Raw genomic sequence first — 27,800 nt, 5'->3', positions numbered from 1 at the left:
CCACCTGCTTACAAACAACTGTAGCTGGGCGTAAAGGGATTTGAGCAAAGACAAACCCAGTTTCTTTTTATTTCTTATTCTTCTCTGTAGACAAGTAAATAAATCAGGAGTCTGGTTCAGGGAGGTATAGAAAGTGAAGGTAATTTGCCAAACAGTAAAACCTTGAACTTCTTATCATCACCTCCATGACAGGAGAGTGGAAGCCACAAGTTAGCAGTTGATGGCCTTCATGACACATTGGGTGTGTGTAGGATAAGAAGGGAATGTTTAGAGAAAATGTCTCATAGGAAAAAAATGCTGTATGGTAGTAAAGATGGCAGTAGAGCTCCCTGCTTATTTGTAGGGAAAGCTGTTTGTTATGCATGTAGCAGGTTAATGGAAGTACTGGTGTCCTGATGAAGAAGCTGTAAGATTTTGAAATTTTTTTGAAATTAATTTTCTCTTGACCACAGTTTTGCCCTTGTCTGATTGAACACTAAACTTTGCAGTCGTAGAGTACTTTTTCTGTGTTCGTTTTTTCTGGGTCTGCTTATGCTCTTTGCTGAATGAAAATGATGTATAGAATCATAATGTATGCTCTTCTTGCCACCCTAAAGACAGATTAAAAATTCAGTCAGTAAGCTTGAGTAATAATTTCTCAGTAAATATTTTATTGCTTTTTACCATCTGTTTCACTGAAATCTGACTTAAATTAGGCAAAAATCAGTAGAAGTGACAGATATTAATCATCAGAATAATTTCTCTTAAGCACATGCTTGGTATGAGGCCGGCTATTCAGAAGTTAACAGCATGAAGCAGTTGCTTATCTACCACACTGCTTGCCAGTAAAGGAGACTTTGAGTCTGTGGCAGTTTTATCTTTCTGCAAATCATGTGGGTTGGTTGGTGCAAGCTGATGTTGCTTTTCTGTATGTAGCTCACAGCATGTATGCCTTTGCTGGAGAATGAGCTCTCCTGGCTGCTTTCAAAGCGCTGTAGTCTCTGTGTTGGGTGGTAAGAAGTGGTATCATTGGGGTTGAGCATCTCATGGCCCTTTCTCATGAAGTACAATGAGCCAAATTTAATCCTACTCACTAAGACAGAGAAAGAGACAGTATTTCAACTAGAATAGTGCTGTGGAACCCAAACATTGCTGAATTACAGTTCATCCTAGCTCCACTCCTGCTCCTCTTACTTGGAAGCATTCATTTACATAAATACAACTGTGTTTTTAATCAGGTCTGGACTGGACCCAGTTCTGATTCTCTCTTCATAGAAATGTGCTTTGTACTTGACAGAAGAATGATTATTTTCATACCCTAATTATGGAATTGATTCTTACCTTAGGGCCGGGAAAGCAAGCAGTAGGAGTACACGAATAATTAAAAAATTAGTGCATTTTTATAGAGGAAGAAGTAAAAAATAAAACGCAGCTCTATTGAAGAGTATTGTGGTGAAGAAAAATGACTTTTGCTGTAGGAACTTCTAGAAATTATCTGAGATTATGGCTGAAAGGATGTATTTTCTCGTTAATGCATATTTTAATTTGCTCATGGAAAATTTTTAATTTTCTTCTTGCCTTTTTTTCTTAAGGAGAAGAATGAAAGCTCGTGCTCCTCCTCCACCAAACCAACCTTCTGCAGCCAGTAGAACTCACAGTGAGCAGAAGTCACCTGCAGAGACAGCCGTAATTTCTGATCAGAATCTTGTGAGCATGAAGGAGAATATGATAAATAGAATGGTGGACTTCATAGTCATTTTACCCAGTGGGGTAGAACAGAAGTGCACAGTACAAGGAAGGTAAGGCTTTGACTAGCTTCCTCATTTTACAGCCTTCCATTCCCAGTAGAATAATTAATGATATTTGTGTCTCCTTTTTTAGGTTGACAAAGTTCCTCTGTCTTTCTTCTCCTTACATTTTAGGCATCTGCTGTACCAGAGAGTCCTGAAAGCCCATGTATAAGGGACCCTTCTTATGAGAAAGGAAAGAACTAGCAGTTATTGTGTCACTGTATTTCTTGTGAATGACCCTCACCATACGTGTGGGCCCCTGTCTTCTAATATAGGGCTGCTGGGCTAGGCTTAGGCTGTGCTGGGTTGTCTTCCGATACAGAGGTACTGGTGCAGTACTGCTGGCAAACAGCATTTGCCAAGAAATGAGATCAGAAAATGAATGTTCCATCAAATTTGGAGATCCTGTTTTCACAAATACATTACGTTTTCACAGGTAGCAAAGCATCTGCTTGTTTTGGGGAAACATTTTCTGTATAAAAACATGTTGGATTTTCCATGGAATGGGAAAGAGGTTCTCCTTGTCATTAGGTACTACCAAGGTCAGATACCAGATTAGGAGGATGTATAGTTGCCCACCAATAAATCTGAGTCTGTGCTTATTTTACATCTGTGAACTATGTAAGTTTATCTGCTTTCCTGTAAAACTTCATCTTGATGTGATATAGCTGTCTTACTGACTGTTTGTTGATTCGTGTATTCTGATGGCTGAGGAAGAATTGTGCAGTGGCTGATAGTTTCTGGTGCTTCGCTCTTCATTCTGATTTCTTGCTGAAAATAGTGTTTGCTTAGACACACTGAGGAGGCTAGTGCTAGCAGTAACTTCTGTGACCCTAAAGCCAGAATGATATTGAAGGTCTGAAAAGAAAGCAATGCCCGTCAGAGCTTTTTGATTATACGTTTAGTGGTCAAAATTTTATGGCAGAGGCTTGGATTTAGTGAGAGAAAGAAATGAACAGGTCTAGAAACTAGGACAGGAAATGAAATTCACAGACCATGAGGTGGCAAAATAAAAAACTAGTATTTCATTGGCAAATATAGGCATTTGGAGAGCTAATGAGAGGGAAATCATAGAATTATAGAATGGTTTGGGTTGGAAAGGACCTTTAATCTTCCTCCAGCATTTTGTATAGAGAGATATCAATGCTGTATGAGTAGTTTTTCCCCCAGAAAAAAAAAAACAACCAAGACCATCCACTCCAAGATCATTACAAGAGCAGTGTTTTAGTGGGACCTTTTGAATAACATGCAAGTTAGAGGAGCAAAGGACAAAGGGAGGATCCCTGTATAATAAACAGTCTGTCTCAGATGCTTCTTCTCACCACCGTTTCTCCTCCCTTGTGTTGAAGTCGAGTATTTTTGTTACTGCAGTCTTTAGTTTGTGGACTGAAACCTTGAGATTCGTGTTAAAATTAAACCTTAGATGTTTCATTAGGGCTATTCCTCTGGTCTACGTGAAGCTCTCAAGGCAATGAAAATGTCGTCCACCTTGTTCTGTGGAGCTGCTTGCTTTCCCCCCATGGACTGCATGTTGAGGCTCCAGCGCAGGTGGCAGTGAAAGTGCTGCTAACACTCCTCTGCTGACCTGTGTGTCACAGATGCCTGATATGGGCAGTGGGTCTTTTCCCACATCATGGCCATGAGCCCTGGGACTGGACGCTACTGGCACCTGCCATGGGCAGCTAGCTGTCGGAAGGGAGTCTGTCTAATGAGCCCTGTGTGACATTGTCCTCATGGATGCTGCTATTCTTCCTCACCAGCAGAAGATAAAATTTTCTGTATGTTAGAGGTGGTTACAGTTTAAGGGATTTGGAATGCAAGCTTGAAATAAATTCCAAAAGCATTTGAAATGTTTAAAGGTTGGATTGACCCAGGTCTCCAGGTTTTGGTGAGAATGCAGGTATTCTCATCTTTTTGCATTGCCTTGATGTTGTTAACTGGGCGAAGTACAGAGATCATCAGAGGTAAACATTTAGTGAGAAGATAACAGACTAAAAAAAGCTTAGTTTAGTTTGGAACAAGTATGGGAGCTAGTTCAGTTACTACATTATTTTCCTCTTTTGCTCTTTTTAAGTATAGTGATACCACAGAAAGACATTTCAGAAAATTCTGCTATTGCTTATACTGTTGTAAATATTCAGTATTATTATGGCCAATAGTGGAACTGAATTCTTTAAAATTTGGTTTTGAATACTCTGGGAAAATAGCTTTTCTTTCATAGAAAAATTTGCAAACCCTTGCATCATAGTAAAAAAAAAAAGTGTTTGGATAATTTCAGAAAAGAGCAATAAATAATAAATAATAATTTCACAGGGCAGTGAAGTACACTAGAGGATGTTCAAAAATGTAGTTGCTGTAGTCAATTAGTATCATTTAAAGTTATTATAAATTAACCAAATTAAGAGTTAAAATTCTCTCTTTCAAATTGCTCATCGTATGTAAGCAAAGGGAGTATGTCATCAATTTTACTTTGTTCTCTTTGTAGAAAGTTCTGCTAAATCTCAGCGGGAGGGCAGAAAATTATCATTGAATTTCCTTGGAAGATGATTCAAGAAAAAGAGAAAATGTGTCTTATTTAAAGATATTTTATTAGAATCTAGAAATTTGAACTAGCTTTATTTATAAAAATCAACAGAAGCTGACAGTCTCTCTTTTTTTTGGAAATGCGTAGCACAGTTTGAGTGTTGAGTCCTTGAGGAGTGTGTGTAGCATTAAAATGGTATTAAAAAAACCACTTAAAACAAAAACAAATACAGTCCCTGCAAATTCTGTTGTAAAACATGTAGAAATTTTCATGTAGAACTGTTAGGCTTTCTGTCTACTTGCCTATCCCCATAGAATTATAAAATACCATCCACAACTAACCCATATTTATATTGTTCTATGAGGCCTGCATGAAGTCCTGAAAGGATAGATGGTGCTGCAGGAGATCCACACCAACTGTAAGCAGATCTGACAGAGGGGATGATTAGACATTTAGAGCATAATTGAAAAAGCTCACAAGAATTACCAGAAACCTTTTCTATTTGTGATTCTCACAAATTATGGGTAACCTGCAAATACAGGGATCATGCATCTGTCTGCATTCATGCTGAGTGACACTGAAGGGGGCTTCCTGGTTAATGCAGATACAGACCTCTAGTGTCAGCAGCCTGATAAGTCAGTAGTCCTGTTCAGTAAATAGTGGAGGACAGATTGGTCTGCATGCATTACTTGCAAAAAAAAGCTAATATAATCACAGAATATTTTCATATAATTTGCAGTGAGAGACTTAATTGATAATAATTGTTGGCTTATAGCTCAACATGGAGAATAATGAAAGATTGAAGATGTGGAAGGCTTGACAAACCCAGTCTTCTGCCTCATCTTGCTTTCCTGATGAATATCCAGGATAGAAAATGAGAGCCAAATACTCCTCAGCAAATTAACAAAAGGAAAGCGTTTATTAATATGTTTATCATGCTTTCCTGACTTCTTATGATATAGTTTGCCTTCTGAGTTTACACATTTCTGGTTGTGTTGGAAAACTACTAGTCCTTTCATGAGATTCCTGGTCTGCTTTGGAGCATGAGAAAATAGTAGTGACAGTTCTCTGTTTTTTGACTGCACATGAGTAAAGCCTCAGACTTCAGCTCACTTTCTCTACGCTACCATTTGTCTTTTACAGTCCATCATTGTCGATTCCTAATATGTGTTTGAAGTTAACCTAAATTAAAAAAAAAATTTCCTCCAATTAGATTCTGTGAACGTTTGTAGCATGAAAGTAGAAGGGAGCAGGGGAGTCAATGTCATTCTACAGAGTACAGCTTTCTTATCATCTCCTAGATGTACAAGATAGTATTTTAAAATAGAATATTCTGTGTGGTCCCAGAGAGATTAGGTCAAGCCACATCCAAAAGAACTTGCTCTTTTTTCTGCCTCTGAAATTCTAGATGTCTTTGCTACATCTTACTTGTGAACAGCTGTACACAAATGGTCCAACATGCTCTTACCGAGTCAGACTTCAGCCTGATGAGTGTCTCTGACACAACAGTTAATCTTTAATTTCCAGACTTGCTTTCAAATGTCAAACAGCTTAGTAGTACAACATCAGGATGAAGCTGAAATGTTGTCCTTTGCTAGAAATAGTTGTTTGAACCATCTTGTCTGAATCATAAATTGGGTTCATTTTCCATTTTTATTTCTGTGCTCTTCTGTTTGCTTATCAGTGATGAATGTTTAGCATCTGTCACATAGCATTTGGTCTCCACCCTAACTTCAGTGAAGTCTTGCTAAAAGAGAAAGTAGTATGTTTCTTAGCTCAACATTTGGGAATACAGAGGCATTTAATTTGTTTCAGCTTTAGAATTAGTCTTTTATGGTCCAACTTGCCTGGATTTCAAATTGTTTTCTACCCTATCTCACAGTGAGGTTAAAGTACTGATATGTCTTGAACAAGATTGAAGCAGGGAAAGGAGTGATGCTTTGCATCTTCCAAGAGCTACATTCATCTCAGGAAAAGTTATTTTAGAAAAAAAACTAGGTTTACATTAGTAGGTGGTTCAGTACCGTTTTCTTGGCTGTGCTTGATAGCTCTCTTCTGTATGTGCTACACGTATGGAGAAATAAACTTCCATTTTAAGTCAGTCTGAACAGTATTGCATTTGAAAAGAAAAATTTGTGGAGTTGGTGAAACTGAAGTCTGATAGAAGACTAACCTTATTTCAAGGACTCCCAACTCTTACATCTCTAGAAACATACGAATTTTAAATTTTGTTTGTTGAAAACCTCATGTAGTTTTTTATCCTTTTGAAGTTTTGTTGAAATGTTTTTCCCTAATTTGCATTTTGGGAAAAGCATACTATGCGCTTTGAAGCTCATTCAAAAGCTTCAGAGATATTGCTTAATTCCTACTCCTAAATGGTACAGGTGAATGCTTTTCATGAAACAATTGCATATTCTGAGCAGTATGAAACAGGATAGGATGCTTCAGACTTCATTAAATGTTCATTAACCTTCGTTAACCTGTTCTGTAATCAACAATCAAGTGAAATCTCATGTTTGGCTGGATTTTAAAATTGTTCATTGTCTGGACAAATTTCTTCAACTCGTGATTGTCTGCAACTTATTTTCTGTAATGGCTGGTGAGGTTTCTAATCTTGAAATTGAGACACTGTTACTACTTAACATATTTCATAATTTTGCTGGAAAGTACACAGAATTATAAACTGCTCTTCTGATGGAATATAGATTTTTATTAAAAAGAAAGTGTTATTTGAGGGCAGGTTTCTTGGTTTTTTTAGTGTTTAGAGTGCAATAAGAGTCTACACTTGAATGAATTATCACAATATGCACTACAGCAATACATTAGCATTTCACTTTAAATAAAAATGCGTAGCAAATAGAACACCATGTGTTGTGGTTCTGCCAGGTTATTTATTTTTCTCTGAAACAATAGTAATAAGGCTGAGGGGAAAAAAAGCATGCAAATTTCACTTTAAAAGAAATTATTCTGTAAGCAGACAAGCTGAGATCTTTATCAGACAGACTGACACTTTTAAAAATGCTTACTACTGCACAGCATAATGAATGTTTATTTAAATATCAGAGTGTGTAGGATTTTCCTATAGTCTGGACTTACTATATATAAGTGTTTCTGTTTTATGAGTTGTTACATTTGAAGTAATAGTCACTGCAGAATAGAGGCATCTGCAGTTTGAGGATATCACCAGAATAAGTCATCTGAAAATGTCATGAAGTGACCTGGATACACGTTTCTGTTTAGCTAATCTTTATGTTAGCAGTTACCACAGTGATCTTTTTTACCGATGCCTCCTGTATGTGTTAATGTTTTCCTCATTCAATCTTCATCTTCTCACTCAGTTTCATTCTCTTCAAATGTGATCATGTATTTCAGATGTTCAATGCATGTCACTTCCTCAGTTCACATTGCATAACTCACTTAAACTTGAAATAGATTACTGTAAAGAAGGTCCTTGAACTATTTCTTATCTCTTACACAAGAGCCAGCATTTATGTATGTGTTAAGTCTGTTGTCCATTAATAAGAGAGTAGACTTGTTTTCCATTTTCATTGCATTTCTCTGTCATTAGCCCTCCAGCATTCTTCAGAGACTTCTTGACCAGTTGTTGGCCAACAGTGTATACCTAGAAAGAAGGTGGGCATTCCCCAAGAGTAATTTCCAGATACCTGCAGCTTGCAGCTGAGGACAATTCTTGGGCTACAAATGGTAGTTAATAATCTGTAAAGGATTCTTTTCTTTTTCTTAGATTTTCTCTGCCTTTTGAATCTTTATATGCTTTTCCAGTATGCACATTACAAGAATAAGTGCCAGTTCCTTTGGGAAATGTGCTGTTTAAATGTTTGATTTCCACTAGAATAAAAATACCATTTGTGTATTAGGGTCTTCAAGTAAGGCCAGTAACTATTTTGACTTTGGTTGTTTGTTTATAGAAGATACAGTTTTACGAAATCAGAATTTTTCATAAACATCAGCAGTTTTAATAAACATGTTTTATCTGATTCTGGATGGTATTTACTGGGAATTTTCAGTACCTTGGTATTGAGAAGAGCTTGCTGAGGTGTAGAGAGACATAGCTTATATCCACTGTATCAGACAGTATCAAGCTGCCTTACTGCTTGATTTGAGTTATTACCTTTGCTTTGTGTCTTGGAGTAAGAGACAGAAATGACAGACTTCTTAAACCTGTGGTTTGGGAATCACATCTGTAATGAGAGGTCTTGATAAAGCAAATACTTGAAAACAGATATTTGTAGACTGAATTAATATTCTCACCAAAATAAATAAAGAGGGGATGTTTTGTGCTTGAAAGTATTACTGGTGTCAAACTGGGGAGGACAGTAGAAATTTCTGAACAATCTCTAAGCTGAAAAAACCCTGTCTACCTCTTGTTCCAGATTCATATTCCATTTTGATTTTCATTCAAATGTAGATGGAGGTTACTGTACCTTGAATGAGTCATTTATTTGTATCTTCCCTTTTAAGAGCAGAGTTTGAGCTGGAGAATTTAATATGTGCATTAGCAGAAAAGATACAGTTTGTCCACTTTAGGCTTATGTTTGTTAGTGTTATATCAGCACTGTGGTCTGCCTCTAATATTCTTAATTCCAGATGTTTTCATGTGATCTATGTAGCGTCAGCACTGTTTCCTGCTAGCAACACATCCCCAGCTTGTCCTGTATTTTTTCTCTGATATTAAAACAAGTGATTTTTTTTGCAGATGTTGTTCTCTGTGCTAACGGTGAATGTCTTCTTCCTTACAGTAAAGCTGTGATGGATCTTTTGGTTGATCTGTGCAGCCGGCATCACTTGAATCCATCCCAGTACAGTCTTGAATTGAAGTCTTTGGAAACTCAACAACCCTTGAGTTACAAGCCAAACACTTTGATAGGAGCACTGGACGTACAGACAGTACTCCTGAAAGAGAAGGTTCCTGAAGAGAAGATAAAGAGACCTCTACCAAGGGGTCCCGAGGTCAGTATTATGTAGCCCTAAAACAGTGACACGAAGCATAATTTTGTTCTTATCACTTCAAGCAGTTTTTCCAGTCTTTGAATCTTCAGACCGGGTGGTGGAGGCTTGAGATTTTCTATAACCTGCTCTACTAGTTTAGCTGATTTGCACATGGACTGGCTGCTGCCAGTCTGGACTGCAGCATTTACACAGAATTTTATGTTGCATGTGGTTGTTCAGATGGAAGTTTATTCTTGCTGAAATTTTTATGGTGTTTTTTATAAATAGTGGCACAAAATTGATGGCTGCCTGTAATTCCTTTTCCTTATTTGCCCAATTTCCTGACTGTCTCTTCAGAGACAAAAACAATCCAATAATTTTTCTTTTATTAATAGTATTCTTCTGCAAGAAATGTGCATGTGGTGTAAGGTAGCCAAAGAGAGATGAAGTCAATATGGACGTCCCTAATGCCATTTTCATTGTAAGAGAGCATGGCCGTTATAAAGTGAGAACTGAGCATTTGTACTTTCTTTCTGCAGAAATCTGTGAGGCTGGTGGTAAATTACCTGAAGACACAGAAGGCAGTGGTTCGAGTCAGCCCAGACGTGCCTCTTCATAACATCATCCCAGCTATTTGTGAGAAGTGTGAGGTCAGTCAGGAGCACATTGTTCTTCTGCGAGACAGCATCACCGGGGAGGAGCTGGAGCTTACCAAATCCTTGGAGGAGCTGGGAATAAGCGAGCTGTATGCCTGGGACCGAAAAAGAGGTGAGCTACAACTGAAAGCAGTTCCTACCTAGTTAGATTAGGTGCCAACAGTTAGAAAGGCAACTGAAGAGCATTTTGGGGGTGCCTCAATCCAGACAGTAGCAGCCAAGTCAGTGGTGTGCCCAGCCATCCCCAGCTGCTCTGGAGCCAGTGCCAAGCTGTGCTGGCCCTGGCAGAGCACGCATTGGCCTAGGGCAGGGTGAAAGGAGGAGCTTTGTACCTCTCAGAGCTGCTGTTGGTACCGGTGCACGTCACCCAGGGGCCTGTCGCTGACTTGTGCTGTGGGTCAAAGAGAAGGAAAGAGGAGACGTGCTGCAGTCATGGCAGCTGCGAAAGCTGAGAGGCAAACGCGACAGAGCAGGGCTTGTGACGAACAAACTGTGAGTGGATGCGGAGGTGGTTCCTCCGAGGAGCAAAGCTACTGATGATTTTGTGAAAAGAAGCTAAGAGGTATTAGTATTTAAAGTTTTATTTTCTTTCTTTTTTCTCCCTCCTCTTCTGTTCTCATAGACAGTATTGTAGTGGCAGCTGGAGCTGGAATTTCATCAGCCTTATTGTGTATTCAAAAAGCAGAAGTATGCTATGTGCTTTAAAGTATACGTTCTTTAAAAATATGTATTGACAACTGCTGCTTCCTTTGAGATCAGAAAATGATATTCATTAGTGCTGTCTCCTGCAGTTTGTCTCAATCAGTATCATTTCCAGCGCAGTAGATGTCCTTACTTATTGTTTAGATAACGTCTTGTATGCATTGAACAGCAGGCTTATTTTTTATTTATACAGTTATTTATTTATGTTGATGTTCTGTCTCTCCTTTCAAACTCCTTTGGTAAGTGACAGTTCTGCCTCTTTAGGAGCCAAATTTCAATGAATTTAGACTCTTAAGTAAACTAAATGTCTCCCTTTTCTTTGGATTGTCAGGATGCTCAAAAAGTGGCTGACAATGTGTCATAACTGAATTATGTGTTTTTCTTTTTTCTTTAAAGACATGTTTACTGTAATTAAGCTAAGCATTTTGGAGCAGCATATTGAAAATGCATAATATTCAACAAGAAATGTTCATCGTACTACAGAAACAACATACAGAATAATTACCAGAGGCCTTAGTGAAACTCCTTTTTGTTTTTTTTTTTTTTAATGAAGGTGGCTGTGTATATATTGGTGCTGTGTGTATCCTCAAGTCAAGGTTTAAAAAATCCTGTATATTCAAAAACAATACTTCAGTCCTGGGATTACAGCAGAAAATCTGTAACATTTGATAGTGTACTGCTCTCAGCATCAGAAAAAATATATATATAACTTTAACCTTTAAGCATGCCATTTGTCATCTTAGAATGATAGAATTGTGTAAAGGCTTGGGCTGGAAGGGACCTTAAAGCCCACCTAGTCCCACTGCCATGCTGTGGGCAGGGCTGCCACCCACCAGCTCAGCTGACCCAAGGCCCCATCCAACCTGGCCTTGAGTGCTTCCAGGGATGGGACACCACAGCTTCTCTGGGCAGCTGTGCCAGTGTATTATGACAGTATTCCGTCGATCTTGTGTGTGTATCTGCCTTCTCTGCCTTGCTCTTACTCTGCACTGTGATGCTTTGTGAGAATAATGTCAAATATGTACACAAATTACTAAAGGTTCCCCTTTGTTCAAACAGGTACCTTCCCTCTGTATTTTCACTCCTGTGGAATAATCCCATTGCTCTACATAATAGTTGTTTTGTGGACTTGTGCATGGAATAGGATGTCCAGGCTCACTAATTATGAGAAGAAGTGGCAGATTTTTGAAGTACGTTCTCACTAGCTGTGTTTGTAAGAGCAGGTTCTAGAGAAACAAAATATTCGTCTTCCTCTTCCTCCCTGAAATAAAGTGCTGAAGGCAAAGTGTATTTAAAAGGCAAACTCTGCTGCCACCTGCTAACATTCTTTGGTGTAGCAGCTGAAGCTGTCATGAGTGAATACAGAAGGAGCAGACTTTTTCTCAGCTAAGTAGCTTCTGGTAGGAACTCTGCATGCCTAGTATCAGATAAGGTTTTGTTTCTACAGTCCTAGGAGCACAACTATTAGGAGTAGTGAATGAATACTGTGGCTTACTGAACAATATTAGAACTTTAATATGTCTTCTCCTTTCATTGCCTGCCTTTTCCAGTTCCTCCATCAAAAACTCAGTCTGAACCTTCTTTGAACTACAGAGGTACTGTACAGTGCTGCTGAGGGGAAATCTGCTTTTCCCTTGCTCTTCCCTTCCCTTGTTGTTTAATGTGGTTCTGGGAGATGGGTTTTTAACATTGTACTGTAAAATGCTGGTGTGAAACAAGCTGTTGTCACGATCTGTGTTGTCTTTTGGACCACGTTGTTTCCAGGGCCGTGCTTTTTGTCGGAACAAACACACTTGTGTGCATACTTCTTCAGTAATTGCCACTAAATGCCAGCCATTAACAAATCCTGTTAGTTAACTACTGTATGGCACAGTATGCTTTGAGTCTTTTAGATTCCGACTTTTTACAGAAGCAGAGGCAGAATATTTTGAGTTCTTTGAGATCTTTCACTAACTTTAATCTATCTGTGAAACATTTTAATATCAAACTGAAATGTGTGCATACACGTTGCATAACTCTGGGTGGGTGCTGACTTCTGAATTGCTACAATAGACATGATTTCATTAGATTACATTTGTGCTTCTGCTTCTTGTTAAACAGAAAAGATGTATGTTTAGTATATCGTTTTCCCCTACTGAGTCTGTTATATAACATTGTTAATTATCCTCTAGAAAGGTGTGCTTGACTTGTTACATCATTGTGTTACCAGTAAACACAGTGCAATGAAAATAAAGCAGTGGATAACTTCTATAAACTGTGAGGATCGAAGTCCATCTCCAGCAGACAGTGACAGCGATGGAGAGGATATGACTGACTAAGGGCCTGCTGGCTCTTGGCTTCACTGAAGCCAATGATTTTTCTGCTAACTCCTATGTCATGTGTGCTGTGGCTTAGTCTTATACAGAGCATCACACTAGAGTGCATAGCTACTCTATTTATTTAAGAAAAATTATCCAGATTCCTTGTTGTTTTGAGGTGATATGCAGTGTTTAAAATCCCAGTTTGGATTTTCATCAAACTGTTGATGATCAGCAGTTACTGACGTGGCTTATGCTAGCCTTTAGTCATTACTGCTTGTTTTTGACTAGATGAGCTAGGGAGTCATGATCCATATCCAGTTGTAGCCAAGCCCTGAGCAAAAAAAAAAAAAAGGGTTTCTGGTGAATGAGCTTTGACATTATTTGAGGAAAGTAATAATTTTTGTTTTTCTGTTTCTTTGTTTGTTTGCTGGCAGTTGCAGCCTTTCTTAAGGATAGTTTCTTCCTGCTTTCCTAGTGGTTCACCACCTTCACTCTTCCACCTTGCTTTGAACTACTGTATTTGCTTAACCCCTTCTAACAGCTGAATGATGTGTAAAGTGATCTTTCATGAAAATCATGTGCTATGTGTGAAATGAAAGTCAATTCACAGGAATTCTGGGATGAGGGTTTCTTGTGAAGTCGACCTTTAATTTCTGGCAAGAAAAAAGCCATTTTGTACACTTACTAATTGTTGTTAAATAAATATTTTCAAGAGAATGTAACTTTTTTTTTTTTTTTTTTTTTTTTTTTTTTCAAACTCTTTGTGCTAGTGGGGTACTCTGATGTTCTTGAAAGCAGAGGGAAGTCTCTAGTGGTAGGCAGTGACCATTAAAAATACAGTAGCATTTTACAGTCTGTATATTGAATATCAAACTAACGGTAGTTCTCTGTAATGTGTGACCTTATCACATTGCTTATCCAACTCAGCTAGTGTTGGGAAAGTTGAAGGGAGACAGAGTGATCACAGAGTCACTAAATTGTGATTGAAAACTTACCAAAATCTATGGCATTATTCCATTTGCCTTCTCTAGATTTTTGGAACAAACTCAGAGCAAAGAAAAGTCTGATGAAAAATAAAGTGCAGGATCTGGCATTTACTCAGATAACGCAGTTCATAAAATCTCTAACTCGTAAAAGTACAGCATTAACCTCAGATGTGTTAAAATACTGATCACTGTTTCAAAAATGTAAAAATATTCTATTATAATTATTTCAGAACCAAGTCGAAGTGTTTCACTAAGCAATGATGCAATAGAAAAAGAAAAGAAAGGATTTCTGGGATTTTTCAAAGCTAATAGAAGCAACAGCAAGGTAAGTGTTCATCAATATATTGCTTTACTAAAGAAAATGCATTTCTTTACATGTATATTCTGCCTGTGAGTAGTAGGCTTTGTTTGTTTTTGTCATTGTTGATTTTGATTAATGTTGATTCTTTTTTTTTCCAAAGAGTCATTTTTCAGCAGATGTGTTAACTATGGTTAATCAGTACAGATGGAGATCCGAGCTTATAACCTTCTAGTCCACTTAGTAGTGCATAGACTGAAGGGTAAAAAACCAAACATTTATGAAGGAAGTGATGTAATATAGAACACGTTAGGTATTTCTAATTCTTCTGTGCATGTGTGATACTCTGTTTTAAAGCATGTATATCTGCAGTAAGTTATGTGCAGACTTGCAGATGATAATAATGCAACAGCAAAACTGATGACTCAAAAATAACTTGCTGTACTAAAAGGAATAATATACACTGAAGGATCAGTGTCTGCTACAGTGCATGTCAGGCATTTTTAAACTTTCAGAAAGGAAAGTTGATGTAAAAAGCTTTATTAAACTAAGCTCAAGATACTGTTACAGTTGCTAAATCTAAATAACTTTGAACAGTTACAGAAGATGTGACAGTATTCTTGAAAGGGGAAAACAGGAAAGTAGTGTTTATGCATTCTATGTATTTTTGAAATTTAGAATTTTTTGAGATGCTTTTTGAAAAATATGTGCTTCTCATTACAGAAATTAAATACAGAAAATTGTCTCACTTGAGTACATGTAAAGAACATATTTTCTTTCATCTGAGTTTAAAAATCCTCTAAGGCTTTTGCAGTGAAATTGGATGACCTGGTACTAAGTAACATCTGTTTTGTTGATGGACTGGTATTACAGTTCCAGTCACGTTTCTAAAACTGTATAAGCTTTCCAGAATCTTTCAGTTCTCACCATTTTTCATTATGATCAAATTTGGAGTTATTTTGCCAGGTGGTGGCTTCCAAATCAACACTGGGAATTACCATATTGAAATATCTGATCTGACATGGACCCTGAGCTGTTCTTAATGTTGTTAAAGTACATAGCAGAGCTATATCTTATGGGAAACTAAGTCAGTTTTGGTGTTCTTATCCTGTATGAGCAAGTATTTCCCATTTAGTGTGGAACAAAAACACAACTTCAGCAATAATGCTGCATCTGCCTGGAAGAATATAGTTCTCAAGCAAGCTCAACATGAACTCCAAGGGCATACCATGGTGCTGCAGTTCCTCTGGAGGAACTGAACATAGCATGTTTACTGCATGGTAGTTGGTCACAGAATGGCCCGGGTTGGAAGGGACCTCAAGGTCCCTTAAAAGGACCTCAATCTCCATCTGTTTCCATGTTACTGAACTTCAGTACGAAATGTGTGCTCTTGGAGTTGTAATTCCAGAAGCAGATCAGATTTAGCTTGTAAAATAATTGCACTTGCAACACTGGAAAACGTTGCTGTGAAACGCGGCAGTGCTCTGATTACTGCAGTGGGTTTCTCACAGCTAGGATTACAAGTTTATTATGCTTCTATATCCCTCCCTCTCTTCCAACTCTCTTTTTCATACCTGTTAAAAAATAAGAGGTCATAGCCTGAGATTGCTTTTTAAAACACATATTTTAATAGATGTTAAAAATATTGGAAATATATTAATAATCTGCAAGTAATTTTTGTCCTGGGATATGGTGGGAAGTGCAGAAACAAATATGAAGGAACAGTTTCAGAATCTGAGATGAAGCTTTAAGTCTTGCTGCTAGTTCTGATAAGTTAATTGATTTTTCCTACTGGTGTCCTTATTGGACTCTTACTGTCAAATGAAGAGTAGAAGAAGAGAAATTTACCTACCATTTTGTTTAGAGCTGCAAGGAGATCATTGTTACCTTTTTAGTATGTTCTGTAGTAGTTTGAGCCCAAACAGATGGGAGAGTTACTGAAAACTGAAGAATAGCGTATCATACAAAGGAAAGGAAGATGTTAAGTGGCCATGGTAGATGTGACTCAGTGTTATGGCAGATTTACAGCTGAAACTGCTGAAGATACTTAGTTAGCAGAATTGGGGCAAATTCATTAACTTCTTTTAAGACAGAATTAATAGGTTTACGAAGGGATTGTATTACGAAATGTCCTGTGGTTTCAGGACATGTGAAGTCCCAGAATGCCTTTTCCAAAGTTGCTTTTACTGTTTCTCAGTTAAAATTTCAGTCCTTTGCAAGACTTTGGTTCTGCTTATTTTTTTCTTTGTTTGCATTATCATTTGCATGCACACAAACAAATATAGGATCACTGTATGCGGTCATGTGTAGTCTCTATTTTAAAACTAGCTGATAGCAAGAATTGTCTGAAGTCTTGAACTGAAGACGTGCTGTGGGGTTTCAGTCATTTACGGGTAAGATGGCTTTGTTTGCAAGGGAAGAACAGGGTATTAGCCCGTCTTGCAAAATGTCCTGGATCAGGTGTCACTCCACTCTGCAGGCCCACGCTCAGATTTCCATGCCCACACACTCTTACTTTCTCAGCTCACTGAAGGCAGTAATCATGGGATGACAATGCACTAGATACAGCTTTTTGAACTCTTCTGTGTTTGTTTTCTTTTCCAACTACATGTAAAATACCATCACACAGAATGAAAACAGAGATCTTTTCTCATGGTTGATACAAATTGGTTGTAAATATCTTGTAGGTTAACTTTTTGCTTACAGGCTTAATGCCAGATCAGGTATCACCTTCTTCAGTCCATTCTAATTTTGTTCTGGATCAGTTACCCTCTGTTCTCCTGCAGCTGACATGAAGACATAAAGGTGGCAGAATACCATGCCTTTTGATATGAAATATAGTCATCACGTGCCTGAGGTTGCATCCACATCGAATAGGCAGTGCTGTACAATCCAGTAGTCCAGAGGTTTTGTGCAGATGATTGTGGGATCTTGAGACGGTATCTGATAGGATGCAAAAGCAGTCTTGTCTCTGACGTGTGGAGGAAGAAGCTCTCTGCTTGCTCCTCTGTCTGTCTGTGTAGGTATAGTGGAGTTACTGCAGGACCTGCTCGCTACCTGTTTTCTTTTTCCTTGCCTTAGCATTGTTCTGTTTTTATAATATTAAAAACAAAATTCTTTATATTCCTGCTAATGAATTTCTTAAGAGCTTTCCTACCTCAGAGAAATTTTGCAGACTCCTTCAGTGTTTATCAACAATCAGTCTAGCGTTACAGGGGCAGTTTGTCCTCATTCTGTGATCAGGTTTGGTGCTTTGCTTTGGCATGTTTTTGCTCTTTCCGTTGCTACTGCTCTGTAGGATACTTGTTTGTGTTACAGACAGAAGAACACTTGAGGATGAACAGAGATTATGGTGAGGAGGATGTTTTTAGTTCTACATCTACAAGTGAAGGAAGCTTGGATGTAAGTACTAACGTGGCTTGTAGATGCTACTGCTTTCCTTTAGATCCAGCATTTTTTATAACCAGAACCTGCTGCTGTTCCCTGTGCTTAGCGAAGTAGAAGTAGATGCAACCTTCTTCCCCCTAGCTTAGTTATCTCAGTTCATAACTCACGTCTTCAAATGCAGTGCTCTTTCTTCAGTTAAACTCTAGCTACCTAAACCATAAAAAACAGGTTTCTTTCAAAGCAATATTCTAAGCAGTTGTGAGCAAAAAGTGGTTTAACCAAGGATGTGCCTGCAAGATGGTGAGAATGCTGCCTTATGCAAGCCTTATCAGTGATGTTCAGGGTTGGCTTTCATTGTTGTTTTGTACATTTGTGGGTTTTTTTTTCTGGAGAACCACACCTCTTTTTTTTTTTTTTTTTTTCTGTTTTTTTTTTTTTTTTTTTTTATTCCTTTACATGTCTACTTTCTGCATGGCAGCATTCCAGTTGTTTCTCAAGTAACTTCTGGATGGAGACTACTTTTGTTTTAAACCTCTGCTAATAGCATAAGGGTTTTTGTTATGTACTTCAGTAGGTTTTGTGGTACAGAAATCCTATGAACTGCATTTAGGAAGTTTTTTAAGTTCCTCACAGGCTATTAAAGAATTTAGGTTTCTAGTTAGGAATTGTGAATCTTAAATATTTTTGAAAGCTGTTCTGATGGATTTGTAACCATAATTAATTGGATGTATCTTTTTGCTTTTTTAATTACTTGGCTCCTTGTATTTTCAAAATCTGGAGAAGACCATGTTGATAACATAATAGAAGCCTGAAATGTGTGGCTCAGCTCTGAATCCCCATTTCACAAACAGATATTTGGAAAATGATCCACAAAATATGCACATTCACCAGTCAAGGAGAAGAGCTGCAGAAAATCATGGAAAAACTGGAACAGGAGTGAAAGAGGAGAACCCAAATTAAAAGGGTCACATAAAATAAATCAGACATGGGCAAAATGGAGAAATTGTGAGATTAAAAAACGCATGACTTCAAATCTGTGAAACACTCATGATGAAAAAATACAGAATTAAGAATGCTTCATATGACAGTAAGAATTTGGGTGGCACTATATGGAAGAACTATAAACTTTTATTAAATTTTCTGTTAATATAAAGTTCTAGTAGTAAAGATCACATTGGTAACTGAAACATATGAGATATAGAAAAAAAGCTTCATGAGCTCCCCCAAAATAAAACCTGCTCGTGGTTTGTATTCACTGCCTTTGTATATTTCTTTGTCTTAATACTCAGCTAGGACAAGAGAAGGAAGAAGAAGAAGAGGGATTCCAAGTGAGGATATAGTGAAGGTAGTTCAAATACTCTGAACTGTCTTTTCCACCTGTGTGTGGTGCCTTCTTTGAGGAGAGACATCTCTTAATGTTTGTAGGGAATTGGATAGGGCAGATCACAATTGAAGACCTTTTTTCTTTTGTCTTCTGTGAAAAAACTTGTCAAAACCTTTTAAAAGCATAATCAATATAGCTTAGAGAGCAGAAGTATCTTGGAGTAAAAGGTAGAAAAGCTGTTCTTTGTATTCAGTTACACAAATACAGATTTTTTTCCCTTTTAAGAGCCATTAATCTTCAAGAACAATATAGTCATTGTTCAGCGTATATGTCTTTCACTTCTGGCCTGACACTTCTGTTTGTATAAGCACTGATCCTACCAAGACACAAGTACATGCTTAAATGAATATATTGAAATAGCTCAGTTTAAATTGACACTTTTCTGTTAGAATTAGTTGAAAAAATGTATAAAACTAGTCTAGTTGATCCTCTCAGCAGCGTAGAATGCCCATCCTTCAAACAGGTTAGATGGGCTTCAAGAACAAATATTAACAACTGTATGTCTCAGGTGGAAAAGAAGTATAAAATACTATAAACTTGGCATAGCTTGCTGGTATAAGTCACTTGTACTACTTTAAGATAAAATTCAAATGAAATTAATGAACCTTCCAATGAAGGTACTTCCAGAACTTTAGCAGTTTGTTTTAGTGATTGCTTATAGACGTGGCTTTGAGACCGCTCAGTCACTGTAATTCTTCATTCCCCACCCGCTCAAAAGATAATCTCAATTATATATGGTTTGGTGGAACTGAGTATCCTTTCCCAAGCAAAGTGGTATCTTACATGGCGGTCTATATGTCAAATGCACATTTAAATCTCATTATACAGAAGAAAATTCACTGAGGTAAGGTAGGTCTTTCAGCTACATGTCATCCAGTGGAAGGTTTCTTTTCTGTGGTATCTTCAAGTCTGCTTTCTTTTACTGCTTTGGGTCATCTTGACAGTGTTTTTCATTGTAGTGCAGAAATCAAAACTCAAGTTTCAGAGTAGTTTTTGTAAAGCAAATAGTTTGGTATTGTCTTTCTAAGATTACCTTTGGCATAGTGAAAAGATCAGGAAAATTTTACCTATATGGAAATGGGCAGCTGATGAAGTACAGCTGATCTAAGGGCAGGATGAGATGTGCTGGTATTCTTAGTTTAAATCGTTTTACCACTGTTATGTGGAGGTAATGTGCACTGAATTGTGGAAAAAATAATGACTCTGTTCTATATTTATTTTTTTCTTCATTGTTTGAAAAGTGGCCAATATGCAGAATGGAATAAAGCTGTAAGAGATCTTTGGTATTTATTCGAGCACAAGTTATATTCTCTTTTTATAAACCAAACTGTCACCATTTCCATATTTTTGTAATTATTGTTAGAATTATTAAAGTAATTTGGATTGCTGGTGAAGAATCAGATTTTCTAAGTCAAGATGCGAAAGTCAACAGCTGTGCTGAAGTGAAAGTACACATAGAGTATGAGCAAAAATAAATTAGAATTAAACACTGTAGAGACTGTAAAAAATGGCAGAATTGTCCACGACAGTGCACAAAAAACATTATGGCATGCATCAGTAGACAATTTAATGGTTCTGAAATCTAACAGTGTATTGCAAATGAAGCAGAAATCTACGCCTTTAATACGTACTGTTTTGTGCTAAGTAGAGGAACCGGAGTACCTTTTCACAAGTCAACCACAATTGAAACATACTTGCTTATAAATGCAACATACAGATAAAGCAGTTGGGAGATGCAGAAGGGTTAACCATATTCCTTTTTTTGGGTACCGTATCTGGTCTCATAGCTGGAATTTTAGAACAGCTGGGAGGGAAAGAGGGAGTGTGAGTAATCCCTGCCACTTGGTGGCACTGTCCTCAAGTAAACAGTTGATCAAGATGAAACCTGATCCTTGGAACGCAGTTCTAAAATTAGCTGGTTTTATTTTAGAGGCCTTTGTGTTTTCATAAATCAAGAGTGAAAAAACACATCCCAAGTGCCGAACGATGTGTATCTCTGATGTGGAATTTGTTTATGTAATAAATCAGCTCGGGAAAAAATATTTAAAAAGTAAGGCCAGGGACATTTATCAGAGGATTTGAAATTTCAGCACAAAGTCTTATCCCGCAAGGTTTCTCTAGTTCAAACCAGCAGACCAGAGTTAGAAGATTTTTGTCAGTACTTAGAGAAGAAATTACAAAAAAAAAAAATAGTAATAATCTAGTCTTGGGTATGTATTTGAATGTCTTACTCGTAACAGAATCAATGAACTTCAGCAAAGAAAGTAATCTGGAAATTTGCTGCTTAATGGAGCTGTCGTGGCTGTTATAAATATATTCATGTTTAAAATATCCAGGAAAAAAAAAAAGTAATTTTAGATTTCAAGTAGATAGCAGAGAAATTGTGGGTATATAGAGAGATTTTGTTGTTGTTTCGGTTTTGTTTTTAGGGGTAGTTGATGGTTTGTTTCAAGAAAGGAGGGTTGGGAGGTGTTTCTGTTTGTTTTTTGCTTTCTGTTCTAGTCTCTGTACAGGAAGCAAAGTTATGTTTCAGAAGAAAGATAGTGCCCTTAAGTTTGGGGAAAAAAAATCATCAGGACTTGTAGTACATTCGTAACTTTGGCACTCACTTGTTAAATGATAATAAACAGTTACATTCCCTAGGAATAACATATATGTACATTATTCACCTTTTTAGGGCCTTGTTTGCTCTTCATGTATTGTAACTTTCATGCTTCAGAGCTGGCAGGAACTGAAGCATTCACGATACACTTTTCCAATTCAGAAGTGTTTGGAGAGGGATCAAGTTCAGTTACACAAACATAATTTGAAAATGTGATTACTTCTTAACCATATTAGGTGTCAAGCAATAACTGAATGCCTTGTCCACTGTTCAAGATTTGACCTCAGGTAGCCAGGTACTGTTTAGGGCAGTAGGCAGTAACAGCTGCAGCTATGAGAATATTGTCCTTGTATCTAAATGGAAATGAGCAGCTATCAACTTTTAATACTTCTTCATTTCTGACGATTGCATTCACTTTATAGCCTTGTTTTTGTTTGTTTGTTCCTTGGTCTCCTGGCAGTTCTTAGGGTGTTTTATTGGTACTTACAGGGTCAAATCCTGCAACAGTTCTACAGCATTTAACAGTTAGAGTTAGACCACGCTGTCAAGACGTAGCTTTGTGATCTGGCTTTGAAGCAACTGAAGCATAGCTTTGTGTGGTTTTGTTTGTAAAATATAAATCCCAGCATTAGTATGGAGAGTCATCTCAGTATTACAGCAGACTGGTCTGTCCTCACCATTCTTTTGTTAAAGATGTCTATAAGTAGAAGGAGTTAGATGCTGGAGCATAACACTCAGGAAGGTATAACAGAATTAAAAATGATTTTGTATCTGCACCTGTTCTTATGGTTAAAAGAAAAATAATTCATTAAATATAACTCAGAGTAGGGGTCATGATGATAGTAGTAACTTTAGCTAGTTTCATTTTTACATCCTTACATCCTTTGGAAAAAAAAAAAAAAAAAACTTTGAACTTTTCTTGCTGATGAGGTGAGCTTTGCTAGATTTAGCTTGCTTGTAACTGGCATTCAGCTTACATATGGTGATCACCTTGCTTTCTCCTTTTCCGCTGAGGACAGGAGAATTTTCTTTATTGCAGTGAAAATTTAACTTGGAAAAAAATCTGACTGCATGGAAATTTCAAAACAGAGTAGGTTTTTAAAGCAGCTGTGACGTATTTTTCACCTGATACTGCGGAACCTCTAGAAATGTCTTGAAGATGAGCTGCGCACACTTGATTCTGCCTTTGAGCAGAAGGATGGGTTAGGTGGATTGCGCTGGTGCTTCTCAGCAAGAATTACATCTGCTGAAAAGATGCAGCATTTTCCACCTCCTTTTATGGTGTGCACTTAGAGGATTCATTGTCTTCAGTTATATAAGTTGGGGATACATTCATATATTTACGATAATTCTTTTAAATTTTCCTTACAGTATGTGATAGCAGATGAGTTTGAAACAGTGGCTGCTTGACACCAGCCTTCAAATTCTTCTTCCAAAGTGTGGTGTTACTATACCTCTTCAAAGAAAACATCCTTGCAGTTAATGTGGAGTGTAAAAGAAAATTCTGGTTCTCAGAACCAGCTGAACTACTTTGGCTCAAAGAAAATAAAATAAAATAAAATAAAAATTAGCCAGAGGCAGACACCTGGAATGGGAAGTCTCACCAGCTATGGTTAAAGCATCATAATGTTATAAGCTCTTGAAAACAGACTCTTGTGAAGAGAGGTGTTGGCTGACCCATCTTCTGGCTGTGCTTCTTAGGTTGTACAGCCACAGGACTGCCAACTTTATGCATTCAGGAGTCTGTTAGCTCCCTCCCTCACCAAGCAATAGTGACTTAAGTCATTTGGTTAAAAAAAGAAGAAAAAAAAAAAAAAGAAAGGAAAAAAAAGAAAAAGAGAATAGAAATCATTTAGGCTGAACTTTTTTTTTCCCTCCATTCCTCTGCTGAGAATTGATTTTACAAGCCACATTGCTAAATAATTTTTTGCAGCAAGAAAAACTTTACTAAATTAAGGTCTGTCACATAGTAGTCACCAGAAGTTGTCTTTACATAAAATATCATGATTGAGAGCAAAATCATCACAATGCACTCTGATATAATCACTACAATTCACCTGCTTTTTAAAAATAGTAAGAAACAAAACAAAAAAAACCTGGAGTTGTATCATTTCCCCTGCGGTTCTACTTTTAAAAAGACAACTCAGAAAGTTCTGTTCCTCCAATGGCTTTTGAAGGGTATTTTGAAGGAAGTAATTTTAGTTATTTTGGACACTAAATCTCAGCATCGGAGTCACGTTTACTGAGTTTTCAAGCCATTTAAATCAGGACACAATTTTTATGCATTAAAGTCTGGCTAACTTGTGCATCTGCTACCTGCTTCTACTCAGGATGAAATCTTGAGTTTAAGGTTTTTACTTTATGAATCTGCCACCTACCATTGTTAGCCAAAATGTGAAAGAACAAAGTCTGGAATCCCTTCTGTGCATTTGGAGACAGCAGCCAGTCTATCTCTCTCAGGACCATTATTGAGAGAGTTATTTCTTCTTTTGTAATGTAAACCGAAGTACTGGCTGGGCTAGAGATGACTGGAACAAAGCTGTGAGGTATTCTTGATGTGGGAAGCATCCTTTTGTAAAGATACCCAAATATTCAGTGACTCAGAAGGAGAGACCAAGAGCAAGCTTAACTATTCAGACTAACAACAAATTAACTTAAGTGTGGTGGCAGCTATGTGTTACAGTGCCAGCACCAGAGATGTTTTTGTATGTCTTATGCTAAGCAGATGTTAGATCCAACAAATAAGTCACTGAAGCTAGAACTGGAGAGACCAAATGGCTGATGCTTGCTGCTCAGTTGAGATCACCTTGTCTCCAGTCTCTGTCTACCTAAAGTCACATTCATGTGTTTAAGCAGTCTGCTCTGGAGGGTTGGAAGTTTAAGTCTTCTCAACTGGAATAAAGTTTTGAGCTTGGATTTCCCATATTCTTACAGAGTCGCTGAACTTTATAGATGGGTGCAGAGGATGAGAGAGGAGAGAAATATAACAGCTGCTTCTTCCAGCAGCTAGGTTTTGTGTGGAGCTAGGTTTCTTAGGTTTGCCTAATTGGATTAAGTCCTTGCTGATGATGACAGAGATTTGCCAACTTCATGGATCCTGATGAAGGTTAGGAGTTTAGGCAAGAAGTTAGGAGCATGGGTTCTCAGCAGTTTTATGCATAGCATGCCCAGAAGCAGAATACATCCCTAAAATGAGAGTAAGCACATCATAAGGATACGTGTCAGGCTTATTGAAGGGAAAGCACTGAGAGGTATGAGTTGGAGAGGCCCAAGCTAACGAGAACGTGGTAAGTTAGGCTAGCCAGGTATATGAGGCAATTGAGCTTCCAAACCTGGACTACATGTCTTCCTTTTGTGTTCTGTGGATGTACCTAGTTGGGCTGGTGTAAGTTGGCTCAGATATCTCCCTCGGATGTTTAATTAAGACCTTGTGACACACCCTTAACCACCCAAAATCCTTTTATGTCTGATTCATCTTCTGTTACTGATTTCACTGAAAAGTTTTGAAGTTAACTCGTTAGAAAAAAAAGAAAAAAAAAAAAAAAAAGAATAAAGCAGCAGCTAATAAGGCCAATGGTTTTTAATTTGCATTAATAAAAGGACATAAAAAAAAATATCCAGGCGAACTTAAATTCCATTTGAGATTTTTCTAGTGACATCTCAACCACTCAGGCTTTGCTTTCTTGGCATTTAATATTACCAGAGCCCCTTAATAGCATATAATAGCCTTGTAATTCCTATTTGGTCGTAATTTATTCAGCATATTGTTCTTAGCGTAACTGGCAAGAATACAGTGGTGTTGAAAGTACCACCTTTAAAGAATATTGGATAAGCAGAGATATAGTTACTTAAGAAGGGATTTCACATATTTCTGTGTACATAAAGTGTTTTTTTCTGTTTAATTTTGGAATGGTTTTGGAATGATTTGGAATTACTAATTCCATTACAAAGTACGTTTCTGTTTAATAATGAATATCCAAAATACTTCTAAAGCTTTCCAAATGTAACTGCTGTAATGAAAGGATTAGGGTGTATTTATGCCAATGCCCTTCAGTAGATGAAATCAGAATTGGCTAATTGTATGCCATGGACTCCATGTTGCTAACACGCAATAGAGATTTTGGTGTTTTTTTGGTTGTTTTTTTTTTTTTTTTTGGCAATAACACCTGTTTTTGTAGTGGCATAATCTTAAGTCCCATGTAACCATAGACTCATTATGCTAGTCTAAAATACCCTACTAGATTTTTAGATACAGTAGAGATTTTCAATATCGGTGAAGGTATAACATCTTTTCACTTGCAAAGAATTTTTGAAGCATGAGTGCTAATAGGATTTGGTTCTTTTCCAAGCCTCTTCTGTGGAGAGCAAAGACTCAATTTCATTAAAAGTAGTGGCAAATAATAACATTTCTTTTAATTAGAAGATCTAATGATTTCCACATGTATTTGTTCTGTGCATTATTGTTCGTTGGCAAAACTGAGCTGCTTGGTAGTATGTGAAATCGTTGTGTCTCAATAACATCTTATGACGGATGAGGGAGGATTTGCAAAACAACAGTTGCTGACAGGACACAAAACATTTCACTTTGATGGGGGAGTTTTCCAAAGTGAACTTTGTGGCTTAGTTCTGTCATGCAAAGTCAAATTTACATAAGTTTTAGCGGTCCTTACAGGTCACCCTTAAACTTGAATAGAAGTTGTGTACGTAAAGCAAGGACTGTGTGAAACTCTTTACTGTCTGTGCTACTCAGCTGTTAGCTACTAGGAGAGACATAGTGCCTGTAGTCTACGTAGCTGTTACACATTCTTCTTTTCTAGTGCTAAATTAGATTTTATTGGTCATTTACTTGCAGCTCCAAAGCTGATATTCTCCTATGAGCTTAACAAAAATGGTAGCAAGTATTTTAGGCGCTGCTTTTTTTTATCTTCCTGCATTTAGTATTTCAGTTCAGTTCTTGGCAGTATTTTGGGAGGCAAGTGGGAAAGGAAAAGCGGAGTGTCAAATAGTGACCAGTCTTTCTAAAGACATAATGTGAAGTAGTAATACCTTCATGTAAATATTCTTTCTTGTAGTTATTTTTTCTTTGTTTGTGTATGTTGTCATTTACACGAGAAGGAGGGCCAGAAGAAGACAAGGCAGACAGCAAAAAAAAAAGCCTTGGAGAGTTCTTAAAGCTATGACGGGCTGTAGGAAGTGGACCCAGTGACATTTTCAGTGTAATACTGAGCACCTGTTGGAGTTTTTTTGCTTCGGTTCCTTGGTGACCTGGTGAGAGCCAGGTGGAACTGATGTTTGGGACATGAGCTGAGCAGGCACTCTGAAGCATGCCGGCACAGAGAGATGGAGAGATTACCGTTATAATATGGTTATTCTTAATTTTTTTCCTTTCCTCTGATTATAACATACTCTCCTTTCCATTCCAGCAAATGTTCAGGTACACGTCTCAATTTCAGCGCAAAGATGGTGTAATTTCACAGGTTCAGTTTGTTCTGATTTACAGTTGTTTGCATAGGATGAGAGTTAGGCCAATAAAGTGCACTGTGGAGTTTTGCCTTGTAAAAACCTAATGGCAACGGATCTGACAGAAGAGGGAAGCGCAGAAGAAACATTTAAGACTATTTATTAATCAAGAATTCCAGCAGTAAGGCTTTTCTTGCCTTGGTTCTGGCAAATGTACAGATGAGAGATACTGTGCAGAGAGCATTTCTGCACAAACAGAGAAAGCCCTCCAAATGTAAACATTTGAGCAGCTGGCATGGGAGATTAGTGCAGCAGGGGCAGGAGGGGGGTAATACTGGTTTGTGGCGCCGTCTAAATTTAACAAATTTTAAACAAGGTCCTTTTTCTAGTCTAAAGGTTATAGATCAGAAAGACAGTATCAACCGAGTTGTAGAAGTCAAAGTCATTAACTACTAATTAATTAAAATTAACTTGTCTTTTCAAAACTGCCCACACCACCCAAAAATAACAAAAAAAAAAAAAAAAAAAAAAACAATTTGGGAGAAAATTTTCTACGCAACCTGTTGAATTAAGGAAAAAAACTTTCCTACTATGTGCAAAAGACAAGACTTTGCAGTGTTTTTGCTTTGGATTGTAAATTGTCTTAATTTATTATTCTACTTTTAATTTCCTGTGACTGAATATGAAATCAAAGGAAAGCATCATGCTGAAGCTGAAAGTGATGTAGGATCTATTAGCTCTTAGTAGTCATTTGTTCCATACACTGTTTTACATTATCTGGG

General features: G+C 37.4%; 1 protein-coding gene across 6 annotated transcripts in view; it reads left to right on the top strand.

The window, feature by feature from the left end:
* COBL (cordon-bleu WH2 repeat protein) overlaps positions 1 to 27,800 on the top strand; it is a 150,729-nt gene that overhangs the window by 38,785 nt on the left and 84,144 nt on the right. For 3 of the 6 annotated variants that reach the window (XM_042868795.1, XM_042868798.1, XM_042868792.1), the window contains 6 exons: positions 1,572 to 1,778; positions 9,054 to 9,264; positions 9,783 to 10,011; positions 12,152 to 12,196; positions 14,118 to 14,212; positions 17,504 to 17,587. In XM_042868795.1, the coding sequence (XP_042724729.1) occupies positions 1,579 to 1,778; positions 9,054 to 9,264; positions 9,783 to 10,011; positions 12,152 to 12,196; positions 14,118 to 14,212; positions 17,504 to 17,587 (864 nt within the window). In that variant the 5' untranslated portion in view covers positions 1,572 to 1,578. The remainder of the gene's footprint in view (positions 1 to 1,571; positions 1,779 to 9,053; positions 9,265 to 9,782; positions 10,012 to 12,151; positions 12,197 to 14,117; positions 14,213 to 17,503; positions 17,588 to 27,800) is intronic. The other 3 variants (XM_042868793.1, XM_042868796.1, XM_042868797.1) reach the window with 3 other exon arrangements.

This window comes from Lagopus leucura, unplaced genomic scaffold, assembly GCF_019238085.1.
Source record: "Lagopus leucura isolate 7727_CA_CO unplaced genomic scaffold, USGS_WTPT01 Super-Scaffold_100002, whole genome shotgun sequence".
Lineage (NCBI taxonomy): Eukaryota > Metazoa > Chordata > Aves > Galliformes > Phasianidae > Lagopus > Lagopus leucura.
This window is presented reverse-complemented; position numbering and strand designations above follow the sequence as displayed.